Source organism: Elephas maximus, chromosome 22 (assembly GCF_024166365.1).
Source record: "Elephas maximus indicus isolate mEleMax1 chromosome 22, mEleMax1 primary haplotype, whole genome shotgun sequence".
NCBI lineage: Eukaryota > Metazoa > Chordata > Mammalia > Proboscidea > Elephantidae > Elephas > Elephas maximus.
Window position 1 is genome coordinate 15,190,463 of NC_064840.1, and position 18,612 is coordinate 15,209,074.

Consider the following 18,612-nt stretch of genomic DNA (forward strand, 5'->3'; position numbering starts at 1 on the left):
AAAATGAGTTGGAAACCAAACAAATTGAAATTAGGTCCCTAGCCTGCCCCCAGACTTTGGTCACAACCAAAGAAGCTAAGTTGAGAAAGGTGATTTCAGGCCAACCCTGCATAAGCAACAGACCACCTAGATAGCAAGGCTGTAACTTAAGTATGCTATACACAAAGATGTTCACTGCAGTGTTGTCTATAAGAGTGAACTATGGGAAGCATGTAAGATCCAACAATAGGGAAATGGTAAAGGAAATCATTCTCCACCAATACGATGTCATTAAAAACAATGCTTATCAACAGTCTGGAATAATAAGGAAGATGAAACTGTATAACGTTAGGGGTAAAAAAGCAGAATGGAAACTGCATAAACTGGGGGGTCACAACTATGTAAAATACGAACTGAACAAACACATCAAAATGCTAACTGGTGGGATTAAGAATGATTATTTCCCCTTTCTTTTTTTAACAGAATATTCCAAAATTCCTAAAATGAGCTTAATTATTTTTATAACAGTACATACAAGGGGTCAGTAAACTTTTTCTATAAAAGCCAGATAGTAAATATTTTCAGCTTTGCAGGTCATACGGCCACTGTCACAACTACTCGATTCTGTTGTTGTACTGCAAAAGCAGGCACAGACAATACGTAAACAAATGTGCGTGGCTGTGTGCCAATAAAACTTTATTTCTAAAAAACAGACAGTGGGCTGGATTGGTCCCACAGGTTGTAGTTTACCGATCCTTGACGTAAAGCTAAATTATGTTTTCTAAAAGGAGGGGAGTGACTGTGAATCACCATCTTTCCTTTAAGCTCTAGTTTTTGCCCAGGGAAAGTTGTCATTCTGATCACAGAAGGGCCTGGAGGTCCTAAGAAAATGGTCTTGCCCTGGGATCACACGGCAGGACCAAGAATCACAAGCAGAGCTGATTTGTGGTGGCCAGCATTTAGGCCCCCGTCCCTCAGCTTGGGCTGTGCTTTTCACTCTTTTTGCCTGTGTCACTCCTCTCACCTCTCTGTACTTCTCATACTTCTCCCCCAGCCCTTCCCCACTTCATCAATTCCAAGGAGAGGGAAAAAGAGTACAGGAATACTGAGCGGACTAGAGGGCTCATGTCAGGAAGAAGGAAGTCTCTGTCGCACTTACATTGGATTCGATGTCACCGGATGCAGGATGACCTGAGGCGCACGGGTTGGTGTCTCCGGCACCGGCACCACATCTGCAAACCACAGGCTGAACAGTGAGAAACCAAACGTGGAGGCCACGCCACCCCAAAAGCCTGATTCCTGGGAGATGCTGGCAGCCGGTAAATCGCCTGAATGGTAGGCCCTTGGAACTGGCCAATCCCCTTTCTTCCTTCCTCGACCACCTAGACTTTATCTTCTCAGCTGCACCAGTGTTCTGGATGACATTCTGCATGAAGTTCCCCACTGTTGACTAAGGGGCTGCCAGAACCCCCAAGGTTCTGGCCAGATCCATCTGGTCAGCTATGAACCCTCCTCCCTCCTGAGTTCCCTTTGGGATGATGAGGGTGCTCGGTTTCATGTCTCTCAGTACCCAGCTCAAGCCCCTCTGGTCATCTCTCCCCTCCCACATAACTCTGGACCCCTCTTTATCTTGCCCATCCTTCCCCTGCAGACCACCTTCTCAGGCCTTTCCATTGTGCCCTCGGGACCTCCTGCCCCTTCCTTCTCCATTTCTACATCCAGCCACTGTCCTGGGTCAGGCGATTCCCCTAACATCCTCTTTGACCTCATCCAGCCCAACAACATTCCCCTCCACTCTATTCCAGCAACTCCCGCACCTCCACCCTTGCTGAGAAGAGGCTGCTTCCAGCTCACACAACTCACCTGGGAAGATGAACTGCTGCTTGTATTTGTAGTAGTGGGATGCTTGCAAAAGAAAGAAAACACCAAATGAGCGTTGCCCGGGAGCTGTCCCTCCAGGTGCCAAAATGCGCTCCAACAGTGACCATGTGGTCATTCTCTTTTCAACCCTAGGGGATTTCATACATCTGCAAACCAAAACTCACTGCCGTCGAGTCGATTCTGACTCATAGCAACCCTATAGGACAGAGTAGAACTGCCCCATAGAGTTTCCAAGGAGCAGACGCCCCAAATTATGAGGGACTGAGAACAAAGGTAAAGATGCCACAGCCCTAAACACTGAGGTCAAATCTCCCCTATTTAATAACTCATCCTTCCTGAAAACAGAGCATCCCAACTCAGAGTCACCCTGAGTTCCTGTCCCATAGCCCATCTAAGGACCCCACTCTAGGCTGCCACCAAGACTCTAGCTGCAAACCTTCTGGAACAAACAAGTCTTATGCTTATTCATTAACTTATCAGTGTACTCAACGAGTATTTACTGAGTGGCTACTGTCACATGGGGTCACTATGAGTCAAGATTGACTCAACAGCACCTAACAACAGCAACAACTATGTGTCAAGGGCTTAGCTTGGCACTGGGGATACAATGGTGGACCAGACAGACCTCCCTTTGCCCTTGTGGACCTTGTGGTAAAGTTGGGAATAGGGGAGGATGAACCAGTAAGCAAGGTATGCAGAGGCTTACAGGAAGCAAGGTATGTGTGGACTGAATCGTGTGTACTTACTAATCTGTACTGCACAATTTCACGTGGGTTTCACATCAAAGATATAGTGAAAAACAGGTGAAATTGTGCACTACAGACTAGGAAGTAAACACAAGTAAGCCCGTGTGTATCGTGTTTACTGGGTAAGCCATCCCTGGTGGGGAAGACAGTCGGTAAATAAACATGTCATTACCAATCATGGTAAATACCATGGGTAAATAAACAACTGCGATGACAGAATTGTGGGACAACCTCATCACACAGAGTAGTCAGGAATTATTCATCATACCCTATTTGATTCTTGGGTAACCCTTCTACTTGATTCAAAATGATTTAAAGAGATCCTACTGTATCATAAAGGAGCCCTGGTGGTGCAGTGATTAAGTACTCAGCTGCTTCTTTGAAGATTACAGCCTTGGAAACCCTACGGGGAAGTTCTAGTCTGTACTATGGGGTCACTATGAGTTGGAATCAACTTTACAGCAATGGTTTTTTTTTTTTTGGTTTGGTACTACGTTGTAGGAGTCCGTGGGCGATACAAACAGTTAATATGCTTGGCTGCTAACTGAAAGGTTGCAAGTCCACCGAGGGGTGCAATGGAAAAATGGCCTGGTGATCTATTTCAAACAAACAGTCATTGAAAACCCTACAGAGCACCGTTGTACTCTGACACACAGTGGGTCACCATGAGTTGGAACTAAACGATAGAACTCAACACAATCTGGTGGCTTTATTATGTCACCGGCTTTGGAGCTAAAAAGATGAATAAACGACTATTCTGCCCTCCAGAGGCTCATAGTTAAGGGGCAGCTCCGCAAGGCATCGTTACCTAAGATGTACATGGCCAGGCAGGAAGACCCACCTTAAAGGACTGAATGCCTTCCTCATCCACAGAGTGGGTAGACAGTGATTTCTCCATGTATGAGCTGATGCTACGGGTCTCAAGTAGAGGACATAGAAAAAGCCCCAGACACTGGTTTCCCAAGCCAGCCATTTGTATATTTTAAAATATCTACCAGCGGTGAAAGTATAAACGGGTACAAACTTCAGGAAAGGCCACCTCACAACATGTAGCAAGAGGAACCTAAAAAATGTACTTAAGCTTTGGTCCAGCACTTATCTTTTTTACTATCTAGAAATTTATTCTAAAGAAAAATCAGAGATACACACAGATGGATGAACAAGGATATTCATCACAGTATTATTTATAACGGTAAACAGAGAAATTATTTAAAGGAACACAGAAATCATTTAAATATCCCAAGAGGGGATTACCAAGCACTAGCCCAGGGGGTATGAGCCTGGGGCCAAGAAGCTGGCTGTACAAAGTTGAATCCCAGCTCTGCCTTTGGCAACTTGTGAGGAGCTGGAACGAGTAACTTAACCTCTCCGAGTCTCAGTTTCCACATGTGTAAAACGGAGACAATAATAGGTCCCTTCCTTGTAGGGGGCCCTGGTGGCACAGTGGTTAAGAACTCGGCTGCTAACCAAAAGGTCGGCAGTTCGAACCCACCAGCCACTCCTTGGAAACCCTATGGGGCAGTTCTACTCTGTCCCACAGGGTTGCTATGAGTCAGAATCGATTCCATGGCAGCGGGTTCTTCCTTGTAGGTCTGGGATCATCACTGCATGAGATAAGGTTGCGAAGTGGGTGTTGGGTTAAGTATTAGCTGTGACGAAGGGGCCAAGGCCTTTCTGAAACCAGCCGCTGTCCAGTTGGTTCCGACCCATGGAGACCCCATGTGTGTCAGAGTAGAACCGTGCTCCACAGGGTTTTCAAGAGCTGATTTTCTTGGAGATCAGCAGACCTTTCTTCTGAGGCTCTTCTGGGTAGACTCAAACCTCCCACCTTTGGGTTAGCAGCTGAGCATGTTAACATTTACTCCCCTTGAAGCTGGAGTTGGCTTCTAAGCTTCTTCAGGACAGACAGCAAGTCCCAGTATCTTGGGATCCCAAGTACCTGGTTCTGGCTCCTGTGGGTACCTAAAGCCTGTTTGTTGAATTAATTAACTCTCATTCATAAATAAAACAGCAGAAACTTTTTGATTAGTCCAATTCCAAAATATCCCAAATAGGTGGAGTCCATACTGATGCATTTTTGATTCTGGAAAATGGGGGGGGGGGTAGGGGGGAGTGGGTGTGGGGAGGGTGGGTTCTAGGATGGGAAGCGACTTATCCCAGGCCACGGAGCACACTTTTAAAAGAAAATCAACCTCCATGATTGCAGGGGCCTTCTTCTGTTAGGTAACCTCTGTTTGTCTTTACACACAGCCATGTTGTTCGTCGAGTAAGGGCTAAAATTAACAAAAGAAAAACTAGCCGGGAGTTACCGAGAGGCTCCGCTGCTCTCTTCCCTCCTCAGTTCCAACTGTGATGGGGGAGTCCGCGGCCTTGGAAAAGGTTAGCTGGCCGTTCCGCTTTTTAAGAAGGAGGCGTTGGGTGTCTGCGAAGGGCCAGGTGTCAGGCAATGGGACACTGCAAAGGCCTCTGTGTGCAGAGCCTCGGCAAGCTCATTCCTGATGAAAGGGAGGCAAGAGGCCGGGAGAGGCGGAGGGCGCAATGCTGTGAGCACTGTTCTTCTGTCGACACTGGATGCCAATGAGAAGCACTCCAAGGGGCAGCTGAGGAACCCAAGTGGCTCTCTGGCATCTAAGAGGACTTAGGGACTGGGGGGCTTCAGGTGACAGGGAGGACAGAGAGGCAACTCTGAAGCACTTCCACTCTTGTGTGCCCCTCCCACCCAAAGGTCTCTGCCCATGGCAGCCAGGGTGGTCTTCCAGGAGGAACTCGATCAAGGCAGCCCCTGCTTGGACCTTTCCATTGCTTCCTATTGCATCTTAAATAAAAAACAAAAGTCGTGTCACGCCTGACAAGGCCCTATGTGGCCTCATCCCCTGCGTCTGTGCAGCCTGGCTTGTAACACGGCCCTTTGTTTAAGCACTCAGACCATGGGGGACATTCTTTCGGTTCCTCTAATGGCCCAAATTCCTACCTGTGCCAGGGCCTTCGCACATGCTCCTCCCTCCACCTGGATAACTCCTCCTTCAGAACTAAGTGTCTCTGATCCCTCAAGCTACACTCGTTCCCCTCTTAAATTCGCTTATAGCATTGTTCTTTTCCTTCACAGCGTTTACCACAATTTATAGTTTTATTTTCATGCGGACGTTTTACTTGGTAAATCCCTGAGTCTCCCACTAAGCTATAAACGTCATGAGAACAGGGATGGTGGTAGGCAAAGATGTCCACGTTCTAATTCCTGGAACCTGTCAATAGTTACTTTACATGGTGAAAGGGACTCTGCAGTTGTGATTACTGTATTTTACGCAAATAACGTACGTTATACATATTTTCCAACCTCACAACTCCCTCATGAGTTATTTTCCTAGGTGCGTTATACGCGTTAAACGTGTGGGTGCATTATTTGTGGGAAATACGGTAAATTAGGAATCCTGAAATCGGAGGATTATCCTGGATTATCTAGTGGGCCTAATGTAATCACAAAGGTCCTCATGAGAGAGAGACAGGAGGGTCAGAGTCAGAAAGAGAGAGATTTGAAGATGCTACAGTGCTGGCCTTGACGACAGAGGAAGAGACCATGAGCCAAGGAATGTAGGCCGCTTCTAGAAGCTGGAAAAGGCAAGGGAGCAGATTCTCTCCTCCAGCTGCCCTGCTGACACCTTGATTTTACCCCAGCAGAACTGATCTTGGACTTCTGACCTTCACAACTAGAAGACAATACATTAGTGTTGTTTAAAGCTACCAAGTTTGTGGTAATTTGTTAGAGAAGCCGTAAGAAATGCATACGGAGGCCACGTCTGGTTTGCCCACCATGCCACACCTGGTGCCTAGTACAGTACCTGGGACAGAGGAGATGCTCATTAAATATTTGTTAATGGAACAAATGGATGAATGCACTCCAAGAGCCAAGAAGACAACTGAAGAGGAAAACTGCAGCCCAAGGCAGTACGTGAACTGGAAGTCATTCAGTCATTTGTTCATTCAATAAACATTTATTTAGTACCTTCCATAATAAAAAAAAAAAAAAAAATTTTTTTTTTTTTTTTAATAATAGAAAAAGGAGTCCCTGGGTTGCATAGTGGTTAAGCACTCAATTCTGTCTCCTTTTTTCTATGGAACTTTAGAATTTGCCATTTCCTGGAATGTGTATGTATGTGTGGGCGGGGGGGGGCCGGGAGTAGCATCAAGATGGTGCTGTTGTTGTTGCTGGGTGTCACTAAGTTGATTTTTGACTCATTGTGACCCTGTGTGACAGAGTAGAACTGCTCATAGGGTTTTCTAGGCTGTAACCTTTGTGGGGAGTGGGTTGCCAGATCTTTCTCTGTGGAGCAAATGGGTAGGTTCCAACGTCAACCTTTCTGTTAGCAGCCAAAAGATAGTGCTAGGTAGCTCCAAAGAAAGAAGGTATCTGAACACCACAGTCTCAGAAACCCACCAAACAGTCCCTGAGGGAGCCCTGTCATGTATCTTGCCACAGCAGATGTCACAATAACCTCTCACTGTTAGTCCCAGTTTTCAGATGAGAAACTGAGACCTAAACAGAGTCACTGCCCTGCTCAAGGCCACAGAGCTAGGAATGGGCAAAGCTGAGGTCTGTCTGTCCACCCAGCGTACCTGACAACCACCCTAAGCTGTGGCATGTCTACTGTAGCACCAGGACTCAGAGGAGAAGGGCAGAGAACAAGGGGGGTCAAGTGATTGGAAGAGCAGAATCACCAATACTGCCAAGCCAGACATGCCACACTTTGTTTTCTAACTAAAAACTCTTTCTTCACATGTCCTGAGGTTAACAGATAAGCCGAACACAGCCAGTAAGCCCACATTCCTTTTTGGATAAGACTCATCTAGCTTAATGAAGGCCAGGGACATTGCTATGCCTCCGTGTTAACTTGAACGGTTTCAGAAAATTCAGCGTCTGGCAGGGAACATAGCCAAAGCTCCATTTCCCATCAACAGAGCCTCACTGTCAAGAGCATAACGGCTTATAACCAGGTCCTTGTGGGAACAGATAGGTACTTGTCACTCTGGAGGAATTTCACTGAAGGCTGTCTGACTGGACTTTAGAAGGTTCTTTATTGTTTTCCATCGCAGCTTCGCATTTTATTATTATTTTCAATTATAAAACTGATGGATGCTCCTCATTATATATGTTATACCCGAAAAACCAAACCCGTTGCTGTCAAGTCGATTCTGACTCATAGCGACCCTGTAAGACAGGGTAGAGCTGCCCCATAGGGTTCCAAGGAGCAGCTGGTGGATTCAAACTGCCAACCTTTTGGTTAGCAGCCCACTCTTAATCACTGAGCCACCAGGGCTCCAACAGAACATTACAGAAGTATATATAAAATAAAATCCTTCTTACAAGCAGTAGCCATGAAGTTCTTTCTTCTAGATGTATTCGTACACTGCTATGGACTGAATCGTGCCCACCCCCTCCCCAAAGTATGTATTGAAATTGCCTCAAAAGGCCAAGGGTTTTTGGTTACACTGTGAATGTGATCCTTTTTGGAAATAGAGTTTTCTTTGTTATGCTAATGAAATCATGCCCAAGTAAAAAACCAAAACCCACTGCCCTTGAGTCAATTCTGACTCATAGCGACCCTAAAGGACAGAGTAGAACTGCCCCATAGGGTTTCCAGGGAATGCCTGGTGGATTCAGACTGCCGACCTTTTAGTTAGCAGCCATAGCTATTAACCACTACGCCACCAGGGTTCCCATGCCCGAGTAGGGGGCCTTAAACATAATAACTTCCCAGTTATAAAAAGCAGAACAGACACAGAGACACATACACAAGGGGAAGAGAGATGCCAAGGAACAGCCAGGAATGCTAAGGATTGCTGGCAGACATCAGAAACTAGAAGAGAACATCATAGAAAGAATCTACATGGCAGAGAGACCCTAATTTGGTCTGTTAACCTCCAGAACTGTGAGAAAATAAATTTCTGTTCTGTAAAGCCACCCACTTGTGGTATTTATGTTATAGCAGCACTAGGTAACTAAGGCAGGCATATACAAACACATATATACACACAAACAACACACGTACATAAACAGACATAATTTTTTTTTTATAATAAATAGGAATATTATTATACCTATTGATCTGCAAGTCACTTATTTTTCCACATAAGCCACTTTATGGACATCTTTCTACATCAGGATATGTACACAGAGCTACTTTATTCTTTTTAAGGGCGGCAGAGTGTTTGGTTATACTGATTTTATATTCATTTATAAATATAAATATGATTCACAGTTCAGTATATTCAACCAGTCCCCTCTTGATGGGCATTAAAGCTGATTCCAGTTTTCACTGGGCAATGAAATCCTTACACAGAGATTCCTGGGCCCTTGTGCAAACCTTTCTGCATAAAAACTTCTAGAACTGGGATTGTTGGTCAAGGAAATACACATTTAGAACTTAAACAGACAATGCCAAATCACCCTCCAGAAAAGTGTACTCAATCCATACTCCCAGCACCACGGTACGTGGGGTTTCATCTTTATTTCCACAATTCTGTCTATGCCCATGTTATTTGGCGGTGATGATGAGAAATGCCAAAAAACGATAGACACTGTAATTTTCTTTATCATTGTGTTTATCTGATAATAATGAAAATTGAAAAAAAAAAGAAAAGCTTCTGTTAGTCGACTCTGACTCATGGTGACCCCGTGTGTGTCAGAGTAGAACTGTGCTCCAGAGGGTTTTCAGTGGCTGATTTTTCAGAAGTAGATCATCAGGCCTTTCTTCCAAGGTGCCTTTGGGTGGACTTGAACTTTCAACCTTGGGGTTAGCAGCCGAGTGCCTTAACTATGTGCACCATCCAGGGACTCCAATAATGAACACAGCTTATGGGTAGTTCCTGATTTACAATGGGGTTCCTTTCCAACAACTCTGTTGTAAATCCGTTCTGACGTAAGTTGAATACTTTTTTTTTAGTTTTTATTATTGCCTGCTACACAGCAGTGTTTTGAACAGTAAATCATAACATTAAACATCTGTGAGTGAACATCGAAGAATGATAACCTCAGCAAGTTATGCCCTGCAATGCTGTATGTAGTACATATTACTAACAATAAGATGTACAAAAAAAAAAAAAAATGGTCCTAAGAGTGGTTTGTTGTAACTCGAATACGTCGTAAGTTGGGGACTACCTGTACTGAGATCTTCAATGAGACAGGCACTCTGCTAAGCTTTGCACAGGTATTATGACATTTAATCTTTCAATGACTTCGTAAGGTGGTGCTGTTATTATCCTCAGTTTACAGATGAGGAAACTGAGGCACAGGGAGACAAATAATTTTTCCCAAATCATGTAGACATTAAATGGTAGAGCTGATATTTGAACCCACGTGGTCTGGTTCCAGAGTCCACACTCTCAACTGCTTTGTTAATTGCCTCTCCTGTGCCTTCCATCAAAGGACCCCTTAGCCCACTTCCCAAAGAGGCCAGGACGCTGTCATGATATGTCACAGAATAGGCAAGGATCAGCTTGCAGGTTAGCACAGCAAATCAGGAAGGACCCCTCCTTGGGGACCCTGACTGAGGGAACAAAAGAGCTAAGGGATATAGTAATCACCCTCTGGTCGGTCAGGTGTCGTGTCCAAGGATCCAGCAGATTCTTACAAGGATAAAACAGCTATGGTGCTCGCATGCACGGTTCTCCGTTACAAGGGTTCTTTCCCAGCTGCTGGCCCATAAACAAGCAATGAACGATCTCAGGGAAAATACTCCCTGATGTCAGTGTCTCAGAGGGGTGGGGTGGATATAGGAGAACATCCATGCCCACTTCCCCCCAAGTTTTGGGCATCATGGGGTGTCAAAGGGTCTTTGTTCCATTCAGCCCCGTTTGGAGAAGTGGAAATGGACTATGATGGAGGTGGCAGTGGAAACACTGAACAATTAGTCCAATTGACTCAGTGGCACTTACTGAGATGACTCGGTTGGCGACTCACATTATGGTTCTTGGTGGCTGCCGGGTGAGTGGCCCCCATACTGGACGGATACGAGGCTGCCTCAGACTTGAACTTAACAAAAAGCCCGATGTTGCAAGACTTCAAAATACACGCTATCTCTATAGACACAAGCAAAATCAAAGCAGTGTGGGCAGGTTAACATGTTCAGCTTGTCCTCAGCTGGGCGGTTGTATCTGGATATTGCCCAGATGTGGGGCTGGGCCTCCATGAGCCTTTCATCCATTCACTCGTGGCTGGTTAGCCTCGAGGGTATAATCTGTGACTCAGGACCTGAGATTTTTGCCCCCATGTGAAACTTGCTGGCTCAGGAGGAAATCAGCCCCTGGACCAGCGCTGTCCAATGGAACATTCTGCGATGATGGAAATGTTCAATATTTTGTGCTGTCCAATATGGCAGCCACTAGCCACATGTGGCTACTGAGCCCTTGGAATGTGGCTAATGTGACTGGGGAGCTAAATTTCCAATTTAATTTGATTTCTTTAAATTTAAAAAAGCATTAGTCTAGCAGATGATGTCCTGGGTGGGGCAGACACTGAAAGGTTGGAGATTCCAGTCTACCCAGAGGCACTCTGGAAGAAAGGCCTGGCAATCTACTTCCTTAAAATCAGCCATTGAAAACCCTATGGAGCACAGTTCCACTTTGACCAACAGGAGGTCACCATGAGTTGGGGTCGACTTGACAGCAACTGTTATTTTTTAATATAAGACAATTGCCCCGCACGTGGTATGGCTCAATCCACATGCCTTTTCTTCCCCTCTCTGATCTCCATCCTTCAAGCATGGACCAACCCTGGCATTGCTCTGGCGTGAACCCAACCCCCTCCCTAATCTCTGCCCCTCCAAAGTTGTGCCCTCCACGCCTCCCCAAGCACGGAAGTACCTGGCAGGTTGAAGTTCTTCTGCTGCCTTGTGCACTGCGGGGAAGGGTGCAGGGGAGAAGGCGGCGTGGCGCTGGGTGGGAGCGGGGGCGCTGGTGAGGAGGGCGTGGAGGACGTTGTGGACGAGGGGTTGCTGCTGGAGTCAGGCTGATAAGGGACAGGGATGTGGTCCTGCGGGAAAAAACGGGGCAGGGGTCAGGGACAACAGGAAAGCAGAGACAGCAGTGAGAACAAGCTGAGCAGGAAGGGGTCTCTGTGCTGCTCACCCAGGCCCCACCCCAGCATCCTCAGCAACCTTGCCCCTTCCTCAGTCATCAGATCCTTCCAAAGTCCTGCCCGCCTCATCATCCCCACGGGGTTGCATCCAGCTGTGGGAGGAACAGTTTCTGGAGTCAAACTCCTGTCCATTGCCTTTACTCCAGAGTGGAAGGTTACCATGTAATGAAAACCATGTAGGTGGCAGCCACTCTCCCTGTACCTCTTTGATTCTTCAAAATCCCATGCCAAGGTGTCCAGAGTACTCTTTCCATCCTAACACCTCTCCTCCGGAGTGTTTATTAAAGAATCAGCAGCCTGACAGTTCATGAGAGAGCATGAGAGTGAGCCTTCAGCATCTTCCCTTAGTCCCTGTCAGAGCCAGCACTGTCTCTCCTCACCCCTGCGTTAGCTGTAACGTGAGGATCAAGATAGAACCCACGGTACGTCCTCAGAATGGCCATGGTCGGGGTAGGTGCAAGAGCAGTGTAGTGGGTTGAATGGTGGTCCCCCAAAGGACATATCCACTGTGAATTCAGAATGTGACCTCTCTTGGAATAAGGGTCTTTGCAGATGTAACTATGGTTAGGATCTTAAGGTGAAATCATCCTTGATTAGGGTGGGCCAAAGATGAGGGGTCCTTATAAGAGATAGAAAAGAAGACATGCAGAGAATCACAAGTGAGAAGGCCATGTGAAGACGGAGGTAGAGATGGGAGCGATGTGTCCCAGGAACACCAGGGACTGCCAGAGCAATCGGAAGTTAGGAGATTTGCACGGAACAGATTCTTCTCTAGGGCCTCCAGAAGGAACAACCCTGCCAACACCTTGATTTCAGACTTCCGGCCTCCAGGACTGTGAGAAGAATAATCTTCTGTTGTCTTAAGTCACCCAGTTCATGGTAATTTGTTATAGTGGCCCACGCAAGCTATTACAAAAATCAAGAGTTTTAAGCTTTCAGAAGTTTGACATACTGTGTCTTCATGTGGATTTCTTTGGGTTTATCCTGTTTTGGGTTTTTTAACCATCTCTTCTACCATTAACCCAATCCACTGAGTTTGTTTCTTTCTTTTTTTTTGTAGCAGGGGAGGTTACTGTATTTGTCAGTTCTGAAATTTCCTTTTGGTTCTTCTTTGCATCTTCTGTTTCTTTGCTGATACTTTCTATTTCTTTGCAGGGACTTTCTATTTTTCCATTTGTTTCAAGATTGTTTAGAATTGCTCGCTGAAGCATTTTTATGATGGCTGCTTTAAAACCATTGTTAAATCGTTCTAAAATCTGTCATCTAGTTTGTATTAATTCATCAGTAGTGTCTATCGTCATCAACAGTGTCTATTGATTGTCATTTTTATTCAGTTGGAGATCTTCCTGGCTCTTGATATGACTACTGATTTTCAACTGAAGTCTGGATATTTGGGTCTTATGTTATAAGACTCCGGATCTTATATAAACCTTCCATTTTAGCAAATCAATCTTAGAAGAAACACAACCAGAATGCTCCTTAGAAGTGAGAATGGCTAGGCTTCAGCTTGCTTATTTTGGACGTGTCATCAGAAAAGACCAATTGCTAAGAAAAAAATCATGGTTGGTAAAGCAGAGCGTCAGCAAAAAAAGAGAAACCCTCAATGAGATGGACTGAAACAACTGCTGAAACGATGGATTCAATCATACCCGTGATCACGGAGATGGTGCAGGACTAGGCAATGTTTTATTCTCTTACTAGGTAAGGTCACCATGAGTTGGAGCCAGCTTGATGGCATCTAGCAACTACAACTTTAGCTGGCTTTTAGTGACAGTCTTCTGTCAGGGAACAGGACTGTGCCACCTTGTCACTAGCAAGTGGTAGGAGAAGTTCAGATTCCCTCCTCGGCCTCTGTTGGCACCTAAAGCTTGGAGGAACTCCTCATTCCTGCTGGGTGGAGGTGGGAATTCTGGCTGCCATAGAACTTCACTGATGCTACACTTGCAGGGAGGAGCAAGAGTGCCTTGTTACTGCTTCCCACATGGCCTTCACTGATAATCACACTCGGGTGGGCTCATTAATGCTGGGTGGTATTGAAATGTTTGACTCTCTACTAGGCTTCCTCAGCCACTACCTCAGAAGAAAGGGCCAGGACCATTGTGTTACTACTGCGTAGGGGTGGAAGTCCAGACTCCCCACTGACTCTGAGTGGGGATGTCCTCGTTACCACCTAGTGGGGATGGAAGTCCTGGCTCCCTACTCGGCCTTCTCTGACAGCACTCAAGCAGAGGGGCTGGGGGACCTCCTCACAGCCTGGCGAAGGTAGAAGTCTAGACTTCCCAGTTGGCCTTTGCTGGTATGGGTGTAGGTGGGGTCATATTTTTTTTCCTCCCCTGTGGTGCTTGACTGGAGTAAAAGAGTTATTATCTAAAAAAAAAATTTTTTTTTTGTCTTATTAGGCTATTCCATTCCTGATCCTTTGACTAGAGGGAACAGACATTTGCTGGGGCTCTTTTTTGTTTTTGCCCCTCGGCATTTCTGGGTTTCCGACTTCTTCAGCTCCAAGTCTGGAATATAGAAGGCAAAAAGAAACAGGGAACTCAACGTTGCGTTGTTCCTCAGGTCCTAATTCCCTGGTTAGTCTCCCTTCTCTCTACCTTTCTTTCTTTTTCCATTGTCATTTCTCCACCTTATATTTGTTTTCTGTATAATGCCTAGGGGTTTCAGTTGTTCTTAGTGGGAGGAATAGAGAAAAAGACATCTACTCCATCTTCCTGGAAGTGGAGGTCCTCATTAATTTGTTAATTCATAAAATCCTGGCAACAAACCTCCAAAAGGGGTGTTACCTCCAGAGGAAGAAACTAAGGGTCTGAGAAATGGAGAAACTTGGCTGTCATCATATACAGAGAGAAATAGTATACCCATCCCTTAGATAATTCGTGTCTCCAGGCTACGGAATTTTCCCTGAAGTAATGGATCTCCCCAGCATGATTTCTAACTCATTGCTGGTAAAACAAAGAGGAGTCCCAGCTGAAGGTGGGGGGACCTGGCCACTTGAAAATAGGCTTACCATCCCAGGCAAGTTCATTCTAGCCACCTAGCAGACAAGACCACCTTGGGGGTAATTCTGATCTGATTCTAGTAGAAGGGTATCAGGAAGCCAGCCTTCTTACTCTCTCCTAATTTATCTAACGGACATGTTAGTCTAAGGAATAATATGTCAACGACACGTGGAGCTAAGATTCAGGTGGCTGAGCTGTGACACAGACAGCAGCTCTCATTCGGCCCAATGGGACACATGAGGTTTATAGGGTAAGGTAGGGACTGACTATGTCATTTGAGGGATAAGGGAAAGCGTAAAGCATGCATCTACCCATCCTCCAAGGAGCCCTGGTGGCACAATGGTTAAGCACCTGGCTGCTAATCAAAACGTTGTCGGTTCGAACTCACCAGCTGCTCCGTGGGAGAGAGAAGTGAAAATCTACTTCTATAAAGATTACAGCCTTGGAAACCCTGTGGGACCGTTCTATAGGGTCACTATGAGTCAGAATCGACTCAGTGGCAATGGGTTACCCATCCTCCCAAGTGTCTCCTCTTTGAACTTCCATTCGCAGACTGGCAAATTTCAAGAAGTTTCCATGTACACTCTGCAAAAAGGTGGTCATTACTATAGTTTAAAAGTCATAAAAGGTTTATGCTAAAAGCTGGTATCCCACGAGAAGGGACTCATGCATTTAAAAGGAGAACTTTGGCCTGTGACACGCACGTCCAGCCTGGACCTGGGCTTGCCTCGCCTGCTCCTCCCCCGCCCCGACTATCTCACGCAATGTCCACCTCGGTCACGTTAAATGGCCCATGGCTCCCAACACAATCCAGGCTGTTTCACATTTTCAAGGCTTGGGACACGCCATTTCCTCTGCTTGGGATGTCTGTCCAGCCCTGTCCCTGTCCATCTGCAAGAATCCTAATCATTCCTCCGAACGCAGCTCAGATTTGCCCTCCTCTGGGAAGCTCCTCTGACCTCCACACCCCGCCAGGTAAAGTGCACCACGCACTCCTGTGCTAGTCCTGTGACATGGAGTTGGCCTTGGATGGTGCTTCTACATGGCCACTCCTCAACTTACTTCTCTGTCTCACCCGCTAGACTAGAGGTGTGTTACCTTCATCTGTGTTCTCGGCACTTGGTAATGTGTCAGACCCAGTGTGCTCCCTCAATAGATGTGCGCTAGATGAAGGAAAAAGGAATGAAGGAAGAGAGGAACAGAGGGAGGGAGGAAGAAAGAAATGGAGGGAGGGCTGAAAACATGGAGAGGAGAGAGGGAGGGAGGAAGAAGGTCTACCTCCTCTCACTAGACTGTGTCTTACTCATCTCCCTCTTCCTCCTACTTCTTCCTCCTCTCTCTTCCCCCACCTCTTTCTTTCTCTTATACTTCATTCAAGGAGCACTGTGGCACAATGGTTAAAGCTCTCGGCTGCAAACCAAAAGGTTGGTGGTTTGAACCCATCAGCCTCTCCACAAAAGAAAGATGTGGCACTCTGCTTCCCTAAAGATTACAGCCTTGGAAACCTTATGGGGCCGTTCTGCACTGTCCTGTAGGGTCACTGTGAGTTGGAATCGACTTGATGGCAATAAGTTTATACCTCATTCTCTTCCTCCTTCTCTTCCCACTTCTTCTTCCTCTTCTTCCTCCCCCTCCTCTTTCTTTCCCCTATTCCTCATTCTCTTCCTCCTTTCTCATCACCAAGCTACTTCCATGTCCTCAGTATCCAGCGTTGGACTAAATCCTGTACACACATCACGGCATCTAATCCTCTCCACAATCCCACAAGGTAGGTACTACTATACTGCCTGTTTTGCAGAGGGAAAAACTAAGGCAGAGGGATAGTACAATGTACTGCCCACAGTCACATAGCAAGCAAAGGGGCTGAACTTCCAGCCCAGGCATTCTGGCTCCAGAATCCACACTCTAACCATAATGCCAGGTGAAAAGGTAGGTGTCTTGTGAGCCTGGACTGACTGGGCTAGGCAGGAGAGAAGGCGCCAAAGAGCAATAAAAAGGAAATCTTTAGACCAAATTGGCTCAGAAATCTATTGCACTAACCACATCATTGCCTGACAAAAGGAATCTATGTGAAGCCAGTGAGAAGAGAAAGAGGGAAAAAAATAACCCAGCCCTCTGATAGACCCTGTCCACCTTCACGTCAAAGTCACTTTCTAAATGGAGGTTAATTTATTTCCCTTATCAAATGCTCTTGCTTGCAGACAAGCAGAACAATGTCACAGTCACTGATCCATCTGACCCATGTTTCTATTCCATCTCACACCAAGAGGCTCACTGTGCCTGTGAAGCAAGAGGGAAAGATCTCCAGAACGCTCTGAACCCCTCACCCCTCAAGACATGACAGAGGTGAGGGTGGGTTACAAGCATGCATACTTACTTCCCAGGAGCCACAATATCTGAGCCCCCTAGCCTCCCAGCAGTGGGAATCCCCTCTCCTAGAGACCTGTGTATCTTCTGCAGAAAAAGGAAAAGTGGACCCAGCCTTGATTAAAGCATCGAGTCAGCTCCAACTCATGGCAACCCCATGCGTGTCAGAGTAGAACTGTGCTCCATAGGGTTTTTTTTTTTTTTTTTTTATAATTTGTATTGTGCTTTAAGTGAAAGTTCACAAATCAAGTCAGTCTCTCACACATAAACCCATATACACCTTGCTACATACTCCCAGTTACTCTCCCCCTAACGAGACAGCCCGCTCTCTCCCTCCACTCTCTCTTTTCATGGCCATTCCACAGGGTTTAGAACTAGATTGCCAGGCCTGTCTTCTGAGGTGCCTCTGGGTTAGCAGCCTATTGATTAGCAGCAGAGCGTATTAACCATTTGTATCACTCAAAGATTCCAATATTTGATTGGGGTCACTAAATCTAAGCTGATAATAATAGCTATCATTTCCTGGACACTTACCATATGCCGGGAACTGCGCTAAGTGCTTTTATGTTCATTGTTTCCTTTCATCCCCAGAACGACTCTCTGAGGTGGGGTCTCTTATCACCCCCACCATGGGCATTTTAAACATGGCCACGAATTCCTTGAGACTCTTCCTATTAAGAGGTAGGGTCTGCATCTTGAATCTGAGCAGGCTTGTGGCTGCCTCAATCAGTACAGAATGGCAGAAGTAATATTGCCATCCCTAGATTATAAGAGGCCATGCAGCTTCCACTATGTTTGTTAAAACAGTCACTCTTTGAGCCCTGAGCTACCACATAAGAAGCCTAACTATCCTGAAGCAGCCATACTGGCAGGAAGCCCAAACCACAACTAAAGTTCACATGTGGGCACTCCAGTTGTCTCTGCTGAGCCTAGCCCTTGACTACTCCCAGCCCAGCCACCAGACGTGGGAGTGAAGGGGGCTCTGGATCAGGGGCCAGCAAACTTTTTCTGTAGAAGCCCAGACAGTAAATATTGTAGGTTTTGCAGGTGACACAATCTATCTTGAGTACTCAACTCTGGCATTATAGCACAAAAGCAACCATAGATAACATACAAGCAAATGGGTGTGGGCTGTGATCCAATAAAACCACCAAACAGGTGGTGGGCTGGATTTGACTTGTGGACCACAGTTCGCCAATTCCTGTTCTAGATGATGAAACAGACAAGCCATCCCCACTATGCCCTGTCTGTTCCCACGTTCCCGATACCTCGAATCTGTGAACGTAATAGAAAGGTTGGTGGACACCACTAACTTTGGGGGGGCTTGTTGTGCAGCAGTAGATAACTGGAAAACATCCACTGTACATACTGGAAAACGGGGGCTCAGAGAGGTTAAGTCACTTGCTCGAAGTCTCACAGCTAGATAATGGAAGAAGCCGAGGCTGCCTGCCAGGTCTGCCTGACTCCAGAGGCCAAGCTCTCAACGGCTACGATGATGCCATAAGGT

The 18,612-nt window shown here is 46.2% G+C and overlaps 1 protein-coding gene across 1 annotated transcript in view; it reads right to left on the minus strand.

Moving 5' to 3' along the window:
- KSR2 (kinase suppressor of ras 2) overlaps positions 1 to 18,612 on the minus strand; it is a 404,388-nt gene that overhangs the window by 66,496 nt on the left and 319,280 nt on the right. Inside the window, exons 10-12 of the mRNA XM_049865565.1 lie at positions 11,463 to 11,631; positions 1,843 to 1,884; positions 1,139 to 1,211 (exon numbers count right to left, since the gene is read on the minus strand). Of these exons, the coding sequence (XP_049721522.1) occupies positions 1,139 to 1,211; positions 1,843 to 1,884; positions 11,463 to 11,631 (284 nt within the window). The remainder of the gene's footprint in view (positions 1 to 1,138; positions 1,212 to 1,842; positions 1,885 to 11,462; positions 11,632 to 18,612) is intronic.